General features: G+C 42.1%; 1 protein-coding gene across 9 annotated transcripts in view; it reads right to left on the bottom strand.

Moving 5' to 3' along the window:
- Nucleotides 1–2,644: 2,644 nt before the first annotated feature.
- Nucleotides 2,645–13,433, bottom strand: part of LOC139471649 (protein kinase C iota type-like) — a 65,908-nt gene continuing 55,119 nt past the window's right edge. For 7 of the 9 annotated variants that reach the window (XM_071254068.1, XM_071254066.1, XM_071254063.1 and 4 more), the window contains 4 exons: nt 7,530–7,655; nt 7,141–7,220; nt 6,150–6,355; nt 2,645–4,582 (listed from right to left, as the gene is read on the bottom strand). In XM_071254068.1, the coding sequence (XP_071110169.1) occupies nt 4,495–4,582; nt 6,150–6,355; nt 7,141–7,220; nt 7,530–7,655 (500 nt within the window). In that variant the 3' untranslated portion in view covers nt 2,645–4,494. Of the gene's footprint in view, nt 4,583–6,149; nt 6,356–7,140; nt 7,221–7,529; nt 7,656–12,844; nt 12,933–13,433 lie in introns of all 9 variants that reach the window. The other 2 variants (XM_071254062.1, XM_071254064.1) reach the window with 2 other exon arrangements.

The raw sequence follows: 13,433 nt of genomic DNA, 5'->3' as shown, positions 1-13,433 counted from the left end.
TGTTTCGAAGCGTAGTCGCCAATTTGAAATTAGTGCCGTAAAGCACGAGTAAGCTGCCTTCTGATTGGTCATTCCATTGTTCGGTCAATGGGATGTCCTCAGATCTTTGTTTAGCGGTAGCGAGAACAAAGATCTGATTTTAATGAGATTGATGCAAATACATAGTTGTGGTAATGTAAGCATAATAGTCTGGTCATAGTCTATCCCAGCAGTGGTGCACCACGGATCAATTCTCTCAAACAGGGCGACATGGAAACATTTGCAGCGCAGGTCAACGGAGTGAATGAGTTGGACTTAATGCCACCTTGAATCTTATTTCAGTTGTATGACAATGTCAGTATAATGAGTGAGTGAGTGAGTGAGTTTGGTTTTACGCTGCTTTTAGCAATATTCCAGCAATATCACGACGGCAGACACCAGAAATGGGTTTCACACATTGTACTCATGTCGGGTATTGACGAGTGAACGCTTTAAACACTAGGATACCCGACCGCCCCGTCAGAATAATGAGAGAGAAATGCCACAAGTGACAGTCATTTATTTATACCATTTTAGCTGGTCCCATATCAATTGGTACAGTGCTGACCAAGGATCACACACTGAGGACGAAGATGGGATTCAAACTCACACATGGATCCTGGTTCAGCCAAGGGCCACAACTCTGCACTATGATTGCTACAACTTTGGTCGGGACTGCCATTATCAGATTAATCCTCATCCACACCATCCTAAAAAGCAAACCTAAAGGACGAAAAAACACATTGATAAATTGTGTTCGACAATCCTGTTGGAACCGGAATCAGACAGCCTTGGTGCACCACATCATCGGTAAAAAATTGCAATACATGATGACCCTGTTCTGAGTATATACAATGTAAGCACAAAATTCTAATAAAACATGCCACACACACAAACACACTGCATCCTTCCATCATATTAGAAACTCCATCAGGTCAATACAATACCACAGTTCCATAGACTATCAAGTTTCACAGAGAAAACGATCCGCTTCTATTTCAGTATTCCACTGCCATGTTAATGACATACCAATGTCACACTGCAAATCTGAGACACTGTAATACTTAAAGTTGTTGACATTGTGGTGTTAGTTGTGGACCTTGTCCTTCACTGACTGGACACTCAGTGTTGTCACAGTCACACCCAGGGGCGACACCCGAGACTTTTCAGCTCATCGTACACTGACAAATACGTGCATCACTGTTGCTGTAGCAGCATCCAATACTTACTCCATATTACAAGCAAATTTGCTCATGGTCATTCCATCCACTACAATATAATTTCTTTCAACTTGCTACTAAAAATATTATCAAGCTCACCTTTCTTGACGTTTTTAACAAGTACATCCCTGCCCCCCACACACCCCCCCCCACCCCCACCCCCACCCCATTTTCCCATACCACCATCACATATATTCATAAAATCATGTATTTAACTTATGAAAGCAAATAATGATTATTGCTTGTTCAGCAACATATAAGTAATAATCCGTTGCCATAGTGTCAAATACATTTGTTAAAACCATTCAATGTCTTAAACTAATGTTCCATCAAAATGTCCTGCACAAATTGCAACATATACCGAACAATTCACATAAAGAAGTAGTTTTAGAACAGGGCATATGTACAAATTTGAGATTCTAAATAAACAAAATGGGTCAAATTTCTACAGAAGCAGCAAAACTAACGACAGGTATTTTATTATCTACAAAAGAGTAAAAATGATTGACATTATATTGAATATTGAATCTACAAAAATGTAACTACGAAACCTCCGCAACACTATCTTAATGTCATACACAGTCAGATGTAGTCAAGTTTGGTCCTCTTGCACACAGCTCATTATCAGGCCAAAACAAACGCCCTTCATCTCAGGTAAAACAATATAAAACTTGAAAAAATACTGCAAATACTTTCATAATTGTACTCCTGTTTTACACAACCCTTCGACAACACACTGACATAGTACAACCCCTATGGTTCCATGAAGCCTGTTCAGCCTTCTATAAAATGGATGAGTATTCTTATATATTCAGTGAATGATCTTGACAGAGCAGCTATGCCCTGACAACTAGATTAAGGAGTGAGTGAGTGAGTGAGTACGTTTTACACTGCTATCACGATAGGAGACGGCAGAAATGAGCAGCACACATTGTAACCCTGTGGGGCATTCTAACCCGGGTCTTCCGCGTGACGAGTAAACTCTTTAACCACAAGGCTACTGCCCCATGAATGAATGGGATTATCATAACAGGCAGAGATACGGTGGCAGTAATCTGGACCAGACAAACCCATGGTCGATGTTGTGACAATCAATCAATGCCTTCTGGGTGTGATTGAGGTCACAGTTGAGAGTTGGTGTTCCAAGGTCACCCTTGGGTTTGATGGTACATTGATCAGTGCTGAACTTGTTTCCTGATGGGTCAGGATAGTTGTGTGGAATGCCCGAAGTGAATCAGGTCACATGTTTGTATAAGCATACGCAATGGTGGTGCTGACATACAACAGACCATAATTGTGCAATTTGAACACAGGATATTGCTCCTTCCACAGATAATATCCACACTCAGCAGAGTGAGTGAGTGAGTGAGTATGGTTTTACGCTGCTTTTAGCAATATTTCAGCAATATCGAGGCGGGGGACACCAGAAATGGGCTTCACACATTGTACCCATGTCGGGAATCGAACCCGGGTCTTCGGCGTGTCGAGCGAACGCTTTAACCACTAGGCTACCCAACCGCCCCCTCAGCAGAATGAACACTGGTATGGTGTTGACAGACCAATGATGAAATCTGGGGCTTGAACCCAAGAGTATACAAGCTGCTAAGGGACACAACTGAACTGTTCTGCTTGTGACCACGGGGACATCCCAGCCCCTTCATTTGTATTTGCCACATTAGCATTCCTAATTTCTGGATTGGTGCCGATAGACAAAGATCATGACCCATGACAGCAGAACCTGACACTGCAAAGGGACACAACTCTGGTGTCTGTGCCCCTCCAATCTCATCTATGTGGGAACTGTTTCACATCACATCACCAATCTAGTCAGGGACAGGCTGGTTTGAGACCAGATGTTGATAAAAAGTAAATAAGAATTCTACAAACAATCAATCTCATTAAAATCAGATCTTAGTTCTCGCTATCGTGAAACAAAGATCTGAGGACATCCCATTAAGGGTCACGTCAGAACGACCTTTCATCCAACCAATCAGAGTGTCGCTTACCAGATCATGAAAGTGACTGTCGGAATGTGTTTTCTAATCATGCAACCATGAAATATTTAACACGGGGTATTCCGAACGACAGTTACGGGTTTTATGATTACATCCACACAATCTAGGCCTTCTATAAGCCGTTCCAGAATGTCCTCTTATCAGTTTTAATTTTTTTAATCGAGAATACGTCAAAATATGTTTTGAAGTGTAGTTGCCAGTTTGAAACTAGTGTTGTAAAGCTTGAGAGAGAGCTGCCTTCTGATTGGCTAATGTCGATTTCTTGTCAGTCATTTCATTGGTCGGTCAAAATTCGCAAAAGGTCGTTCTGACACTCCGTAATGGGATGTCCTCAGATCTTTGTTTAGCGGTAGTGGAAACTAAGATCTGATTTTAATAAGATTGACACAAACAGTTTTCCATAAAATGTTATACATAGGATCCCTATGTTCAAATTGTTCAACATAATATGTTCATCTCTTTCAGTGAAGAAAGTTGTATTATAGAAAAGTAAAAATCACAAAGGCCACACAAATGTAATTACTTGTACAACAGATTCCTTCTGAAAATAAATTAAAAATCTTAATGATCAGTTTGGGGTTTGTGGTCCTCTCGCCTTGTTCGGACAGACCCAAAAGATCGGACACACAGATGTAATTACAAAGATGGTGAATTTGCGAAATAATTATTTTTGCATGGCCTTAAGCTCCATATAAAGAGTGAAAAATTGCACTGGAACAAATTCTTTTGATGACAGATCAAGTTAAAAGCATGCTTCTTGCTTTGTTATCCATGTACTTCGATTACAAACACTGTCAGTGCAATGCGTATTGTGCGTCATCGTGGTAAGAAATAGCTTGTTCATGTCATCAGTCGGGTGATATCATACAAACAGAAGCTGACACCATGAGGACGTCATGTCGATATCTTGATCGCAGCTTGATATGACTTCCAAAACATGTTAACATCATGATAATGACATGTTAATGTAAATTTCATTGTTGTCATCCTGATATCAAATTGATGTGTTGATATCACGTCAAATCTGAATGACACCACATGCTGTTATAATGTTGATAGCATGTCAATATCACGTTGAAAACACTCGATATCGTGCAGATAACATTCGATAGCGTTTCTTGTCACAGCAGTATGTGAACTTGTCATATTCCTCCAAAATTATCCACACATAGCCTTTACATCAACCACTAGGAAGCAGCTTCAACAGCCAATCGGAATGCTCGGTACATGTGCCACTATGTCTAGACACAGTCCTCCATGGACATCAACAATGGATTCACATACTCAAAGCCGTCAAACTCTGATTGATCGATCTTGTCAATCACTTTCCTGAAAACAAAAACAAAAGTTTTATGATAAACATACCTACACTTGTGCCTCAATGTGGGCATCTGTCACACAAGACACGGAACACAAATAAACAAATAATGTTACTGTTACCCAATCCAGTAAGTCACCTCTTCTCAACAGGAGGGTTGCTTGGGACCAATTCTTACCCAGAATCCCCATGGGTGGGTGGGAGGGATGGAGGAATGAGGAATTAATGACATGTGGAAATAAAAAAATAACAAGTCTACCCTGAACAGATTAACCACTTGGCTATCCCACCCATTTTAACCCTATCAGTAAGTACTCGCCCACAACTCATGGGTCATCCCACCCATGTTAACCCTGTCAGTAAATACTCATCCACACCTCACGGGCCACCCAACCCATGTTAACCCTGTCAGTTAGTACTCGTCCACAACTCACGGGCCACCCAACCTATTTTAACCCTGCCAGTAAGTACTCGTCCAAAACTCACGGGTCACCCCACCCATTTTAACCCTGCCAGTAAGTACTCGCCCACAACTCATGGGTCATCCCACCCATGGTAACCCCGTCAGTTAGTACTCGTCCAAAACTCACGGGTCATCCCACCCATGGTAACCCTGTCAGTTAGTACTCGTCCAAAACTCACGGGTCACCCCACCCATTTTAACCCTGCCAGTAAGTACTCGTCCACAACTCACGGGTCACCCAACCTATTTTAACCCTGCCAGTAAGTACTCGTCCAAAACTCACGGGCCACCCAACCTATTTTAACCCTGCCAGTAAGTACTCGTCCAAAACTCACGGGTCACCCCACCCATTTTAACCCTGCCAGTAAGTACTCGTCCAAAACTCACGGGCCACCCAACCTATTTTAACCCTGCCAGTAAGTACTCATCCAAAACTCTCGGGTCACCCCACCCATTTTAACCCTGCCAGTAAGTACTCGTCCAAAACTCACGGGCCACCCAACCTATTTTAACCCTGCCAGTAAGTACCCGTCCAAAACTCACGGGTCACCCCACCCATTTTAACCCTGCCAGTAAGTACTCGTCCAAAACTCTTGGGTGACCCCACCAGTTTTAACCCTGCCAGTAAGTACTCGTCCAAAACTCTCGGGTCACCCCACCCATTTTAACCCTGCCAGTAAGTACTCGTCCAAAACTCACGGGTCACCCCACCCATTTTAACCCTGCCAGTAAGTACTCGTCCAAAACTCTCGGGTCACCCCACCCATTTTAACCCTGCCAGTAAGTACTCGTCCAAAACTCACGGGTCACCCCACCCGTTTTAACCCTGCCAGTAAGTACTCGTCCACAACTCACGGGCCACCCCACCCATGTTAACCCTGCCAGTCAGTACTCGTCCACAACTCACGGGCCACCCAACCTATTTTAACCATGCCAGTAAGTACTCAACCACAACTCACGGGCCACCCCACCCATGTTAACCCTGTCAGTAAGTACTCGTCCACAGCTCACGGGCCACCCAACCTATTTTAACCCTGCCAGTCAGTACTCGTCCACAACTCACGGGCCACCCAACCTATTTTAACCCTGCCAGTAAATACTCATCCACAACTCACGGGTCATCTGGTGTGAGCTGGACCGGCTCGTTGGTGAAGGCAGGGTCGAAGTGTTCCAGGTCACGGTCAGACTTGATGACGGGCTTGTACGGGGGAGCGATCTGCTTCCGCTCCATCATGTCCCAGTCGATGGCACGGAAGAACGGGTGGGACTGGATGTCCGCAAACCCGGTCTGGTCGTGGCACCCCAAGCGCTCCTTCGGGCTCTGAAGGTACCAAATATCAAGTGCATTAATGCTTCGTTTCTTGAATCGGATCTTTGAAGCTATTGTGCATCCATAACTTATGACATAACTTAAAATTCCGGTCCACTATTTTCTCACTGTACTGTTGGTCATGATGAATCAAATTTCTTGTGTGACAATAAACAGATCTCAGCACACAGGGTACCAGGGAGTGGATCAGCATGTCTCTCTCACAGCTATATACATATACACATGCCGACATGAATTCGTTACATATTGAATTAAAACATATCACATCATCATAGCGTTATACATCCTCCCGAGGCAAAGGGAGATAACTGACTGTAAAACTGAACAAGGCTAGAATTGTGGAGTTAAGTTTTGGCTGGACTAACGAGTCTATGCATCGTCCAATCAAAAGCGCGTTACAAAATCTACATCCGGTTCGAAAACAGGATGGATTACAACATGTAGATTTCAGTCGACTGCAACATTTGCAAAGGATGTGTATCATCAACTGGGTGTCGAAAGATATTTTCAAAACCTTTTCATGTCTTTTATCAAGGTGCTCACGTGTTTTGATGCACTTCACTTATGATATGAGAGGTGGAATCTGATTAGTCAATAAAAGGAGCATAGCAATCTATCCCTGTTCAGCAATGGTGGAAACTGGACATTTACAGTCAGTTAATTCCCTTGCTTCGGGAAGATGAACGTTATAGGAAATATATACCAGATTACATGTACAAAGATAGTGCTATGGAGATTTAACGTTTTTGCAATGCTGATAACATTCAATACAATACCTTGTTCAGGAATCCCTTCAGGACTGATGCAGCCTTTACAGACAGGGATCTCGGGATTCGGATTGTCTTCTCAAGAATAACTGAAAACATTCACTCAATGTACAGCACAAAACAACACAAGGATTGTTGTATCTGTGCACATAGCATGAAATATGATTTTTTGTACATACCATTTTATACTTTATTATTTATGTTTTTATTCAACTGACATTTTGCATGCCAAACTTCAAACTTCAGGCCTCATTCTGAATTTATTTCTCACAGGCAAACTATGTCACACTGACAAAAATATATAATTTTTTTTGCCTCATTTCGAAATTAAATGATCACAAAAGAGATGTCTAATTCATATGACAACCATGAGGGTCAACATCAAAAGAAAGCCTCACTCTGGAATAAGTAGTCCTCTGTATTCTGGTCCGGGTTGTCAGCATTACCGACAACATCAAAAGGCGATCGTCCTGCCAACATCTCGAACATCAAGACTCCTAGAGCCCACCAATCTACACTGAAGTCTGTAACAACCACACAGAGCAACACATCATACGACAATAATTATATCTTCCCTTTGGGGATTCTGAGTTACAATTTTGTTTGTTTGTTGTTGAACGCCCCACTCAGCAATATTCCAGCTATATGATGGCGGTCTGTAAATAATCAAGTCTGGACCAGATAATCTAGTGATTGACATCATGAACATTGATCAAAGCAATTGGGATCGATGACATGCATCAACCAAGTCAGCGAGCCTGACCACCCAATCCCGTTTGTCGCCTCTTACGACAAGCATAGTCGTCCTTTACGACAAGCATGGGTTGCAGAAGACCTATTCTACCCCCTATCTTCACAGGTCCTGAGGAATTAGTCCCCAGCAACCTATGCTGGATGTAAGAGGTAACTTGGTTGATTGCGTGTCATTGTGGCCCGGTGGAATGGGACCTTGCACATAATATCAGTCAATCATTGTCTGGTCCAGACTTGGTTATTGACAGGCTGCCGTTACACGCTATCAATCAGGTCAGAGAGTCTGACCACCAGAGCCTCTATCGACCAGAATAGGTTTCTGGGGACTGAGTCTGACCACCAGAGCCTCTATCGACCAGAATAGGTTGCTCGGGACCGAGTCTGACCACCAGAGCCTCTAACGACCAGAATAGGTTGCTGGGTACCGAGTCTGACCACCAGAGCCTCTATCAACCAGAATAGGTTTCTGGGGACCGAGTCTGACCACCAGGGCCTCTATCGACCAGAATAGATTGCTGGGGACCGAGTCTGACCACCAGAGCCTCTATCGACCAGAATAGGTTGCTGGGGACCGAGTCTGACCACCAGAGCGTCTATCGACCAGAATAGGTTGCTTGGGACCGAGTCTGACAACCAGGGCCTCTATCGACCAGAATAGATTGCTGGGGACCGAGTCTGACCACCAGAGCCTCTATTGACCAGAATAGATTGCTGGGGACCGAGTCTGACCACCAGAGCCTCTATCGACCAGAATAGGTTGCTGGGGACCGAGTCTGACCACCAGAGCCTCTAACGACCAGAATAGGTTGCTGGGGACCGAGTCTGACCACCAGAGCTGCTAACGACCAGAATAGATTGCTGGGGGCCGATTCTAACACAAAATTCCCACAGGAAACAGTTCAACAAACAGGAGGATTTCATTTGTTGTAAGACCACATGCAATCACACATTTACAGCTTTGGGTGATTCTCAGCTGCTAGCGTTGTCCCTGTCCAAGGCCATGGGGAGAGCTATAACAGTGAGGAATATTCCTGGATCAGACAAACCAGTAACCATTGTGATGAAATTAATTCAACCAGGGTCTCAGTCCAATGGACTTCACTCAATGAACCCATGCTGGGAATCAAACTCAGACCTTTGAGGTTATTGGTGAACACATTAGCCACTAAAGCCACCTCACAGCCCTCACTTTGTGCTTGAAATCCAAGGTCATCAGTGAGTGAGGGAGTGAGTTCAAATTTATGTCAAATTGGCAGTGGCCATCAGTGAGAGTTAACCTCTTAGAATTTACTCCCCTTCACAAATGATCATTCCTTCTCAAAAGCCATTTTGGTCATCCAATCACCATTTTAGCCAATGCTAAACAATGGATGTAGCTTTTTTTTCAAGGACCTATTCTGCCACAGGAATGAATGACTGGTTGAGTCATAAATATATGGTAATGTATTAGGGCTGGGACGGGTAACTCGGGTACTCGGGTCCGGTGGGTACTGATTAGGACCCGGGTACCCACAGGACTACCCGGACCCGTGGTTAGTCACGTAATATATTGTTTTATGACAAAAAGTATCTAAAACTCTATGTTTAAACTACAAGTCACTAATGTTCGCAGTTCTTCCTGACTACTATGCCCATTCCTTCTGACTTTTATATGTTTGAATAAAAATAAAACTTCAGTCAACTTCAGTGAATACACCAGATTGTTTCATACATGTATCTAAACACATTTTACCAGAGCTATGGTCAAACTTTTCCCAATCGGACAGTTTGTACCTACCTCTTGAGACCTACAGCGGGTACCCGGGTAGGGTCGGGTAACAGGGGGATGGGTACCCAGGAAGTATATTTTGGCTCGTCTCAGCCCTATATAATGTATGTAATTACAAAATGTGCCAAATGGTAAAATGCTGTGCTTTGAACAGAAGCAGGATAGAAGAAGCATTTGACAGTAGTATATCGCAAACATTTCACAGGAGGGGCAGCAGATGCATATCACACAAGCTGAGGTCACCAACAGCAATGCTTCTTACACAAATTATATTGTACAAAGGACTTGAAAGTATTGTTTTTCGAGAAGCAAAGGCACACTTGATGACTCTTGAACATTTGAATGTTGTATTATCCTGCAGTCAGCAATATCCAACATTGTGAGCCTTCTAGCCAGAATCGGTTTCAGTAAATTCTGGTCATGTGCATCTTTTCATATGGTCTATTATTAGCTGAGCTCAAAAGACCAAACAGAATTCTACTTGACTGGGGCTTCATACTAGTGTCTAAAGTCTCAGGCTGTTAATATCGTGACATTAATAGAGAGTGGCAGCCAACCAGTGGTTGATACCACAAGCAACAATCAATGTAACCACCCAAACCTGCTTAGTCAGCTTTTTGACAAGCAGGATTCCCCACATTTTATTTTCATACCATTCACGGTCAACCAAAGCTAATCAAAGAAAATGGCCTCAAGGACACTCTGCTTATAAAATGGCTTTTGGTTCCGCTTCACAAAACCACATGCCAGGAGATGTAGACAACACCTGATAGTCTACAGTCACATTCACAAGAGATTAGTTGTGAGTGAGTATGGTTCTTTGTCGATGTGAACAGATTCAGTTATCATTGTGTGTCATCTTCATGTAGCAGAAAGCCCACGACGCCTCAGGTCCTAGAAGTTTACCATTTTGGTAAAAAACCCAGACTCAAGACTTAGTTTCACAAAGTAACGCAACGGCTGTCGATGTTAAAGTATTGTGTATTACGAGCATCGTAGCTTTACAATCACTCTGTGTAATGGGGACCAGGTGTGGTGCTGACAAACCAAGTAATATAAACAGTCTGAATCTGGAAATCGAGCCTACGCAGGGTCCTCAGATTCTGGCACAACAAAGGGAGGCAACTCTACACACTGAATTACGACTGGGCCACATGCGTTTGTCAAGAGGTAAGTGTGTGTCAAATTGAGGTTGTAAGTCACACCAGAGCAGTAAGAAGATGGAACATTGTTCTTCATTAATTATTCAGAGAAGCACTAGAATCAGAAAACCTATGAGAATATTTATGACTGACTTTAAATAACTGGAGGAATAACATTTTTTTGTGGCCGAATATTCATGACTGACTTTTAATAACTGGATAATGGCCGATAAGCACAAAAAGCTGCATCGTTTGTTTAACAGTTGATGATTTCACTGCAACAGCTGAGCATGAGTGAGTGAGTGAGTCAGGGTGCCAAGTCAGCAATGTTACAGCTCTATCAAGGCTGTATGGTCCTGCAAACTAGGACTTGAGGGGACAACACTGCTGTTGAACAGCAATTTTATGTCAATGTGTCAACCTAATTAATGTGGGAAGAACGCCCAAACCATGGCAGGTTAGCATTTACTACTTGGTGAAACCCATGAGCACTACCGGCATTGATAGACCAAGGGTCATTATCTGGATAAATCTGAGATTCAAACCAACAATCAGCAAATCCTGTGTGATAAAGGGACATAACTCTGCACAGAGAAATGTGTCACCTTAGGCCTAAGACACTTTGTCCTCAGAGCCCAGAGTAATTGAGTACGGCCATTGTAGCCAACTGATCAACAATCAATGGGACATGTTCTTTCCTGGCAGTCCCCACAGGAAGTGGCCATAGAGGTGCCAATATACACATCAAAGATGCAACTGGGCAACTGCATCACTTACATTTGTCATATGTAACATGGCCCGGCCTGTCAATCCCCAAAGTAAGCGGTTATGAAGGTGCCAGTATACACATCAATTCAAAGATACATCTAGGAAACTGCATCCATTAAATTTTACATAAATTAGTGTTAATTTTTATTTTTCAAAGGTACTGAAACTTTAAAAGTTTTAAGAAAGACAAAAATTGTGTAAACAATAGAACATGCTGAATTAGTCTACAAGAAATTCAGTTCTACTGTGCTTCAGTTAATTACACATCATCATTCTCATTTGACAAATTTATTAGAAATATTATTCAGATAAGAAGGGATGATGAAAAATGTGATGGAACAAGCAGGAATAACAAGGCACATGATTGGCTGACACCAAGCTAAATTCTGATTGGATAATGGTTTTGCATTCACTTTACTTTGTCTAACAACTTCAAGAAATGTTGAGCTGTCATTTTAGCTTTTTAAGATTTGTTTAGTATCTTTGGTTCTTTTAAAAAAAGTTGATTCTTCTACAAGTTTCATGTAACTTATAGTTCATTACCTAAGACATGTTGCTTTCTAAAGCTAGTTTTCCTATAAGGCCAGACAAATTCCATCACTTGTTTAAGCAGATCGGCAACTGTTTCCACATTGCAAAAAACATAAATCTCTGTAAATCATCAAGAATTTGCTGGAATACAATATCAGCTCAGAAATCTTGAGATGTCGAAAATACGAAAGTTATAGTGGACTTTCAGCCAAATAAATTTCAGCAAAAAAAAAATCATAAGCAAAATAAATGTTAAAAACCCAACTCTGATTGATTAACGTTATTTACCCAATTGTGAACATAGATTAAGGTTGTTAGTGGATTCACAAACCTTCACCTGGCATTTCCGATGTTGCTCAAATATGATTTGCTGATGAGGAAAATACATGCATAATTTCTGATTGGTTGAGTAGCTGTTCAAAAGTACCTGTAGGTGATTTAGTCAGTTCAGAAATAGAAATTACTTATACATAAATCACCCAACATGTAACTTTGCCTTTTTTCTAATTCATAACTTACCACCAGCTTTCAGACATTTTTAACATACAAGTAACTGAAATTTGTCTGGCCATCACCGTCAAGGAAGGATGAATATCCCTGACGTACTGAGTGGTTCAAAATCATAAGAAGGCTTGTACACTAGTGACCAACGTAGATAATGACAAAAAAATCAGCTATAAATAATATATGAAGTTGTCAAACAAGTTCTGTACGATCTAAACACTATTTGTCACACAGTATTCCTCAATACCGTAATCCTCTCCCCGTAGAACCTCAGGCGCAATGTAGTTCGGAGTTCCACAGAACGTGTTAGTCCGGTCCCCCGACCACAATCCTTCCTACGATACGCAAAATCAAGAAAACACACATTGAGTACTGTTGCCATCAAACTAAACATGGCAGCTGTTTGATGATGGATGATACCATTACCTTGAAAGGGGTGCACAACCTGCTACCCCCTTCTGGAAATGGACTGAAATAAAAGTTATGCTATCTGATAACTTTGATGGAGTTTGGATTAAAACAAAACAGATTTCTACCTGTGAAAATATTAGTACTTAATTAGCTGTCAGGAAAACACTTATAATGGCAGATAAGAAATGTTCCAAGTCAATCCAAATTCCACCAAAGTCCCAACAAGCATTCGTAGGAAGGGGCTGTCTGCACAAACTAATTTCTCAAAACTGTTATCAGATTATGCAAAGTATTAAACTGTTGTCACATGCAGTCAGCTTTGGACATAATGCAGGTTCCATCCCCAAACTATTGTCCCTCTGTGGAGCTGTAACAATAGACTGAACAACAGCTGAATTACAATCATTACTGCATCATTGCATCAT

The sequence above is a fragment of the Haliotis cracherodii genome, unplaced genomic scaffold, assembly GCF_022045235.1.
Source record: "Haliotis cracherodii isolate W230 unplaced genomic scaffold, xgHalCrac1.p SCAF_23, whole genome shotgun sequence".
Taxonomy (NCBI): Eukaryota; Metazoa; Mollusca; class Gastropoda; order Lepetellida; family Haliotidae; genus Haliotis; species Haliotis cracherodii.
This window is presented reverse-complemented; position numbering and strand designations above follow the sequence as displayed.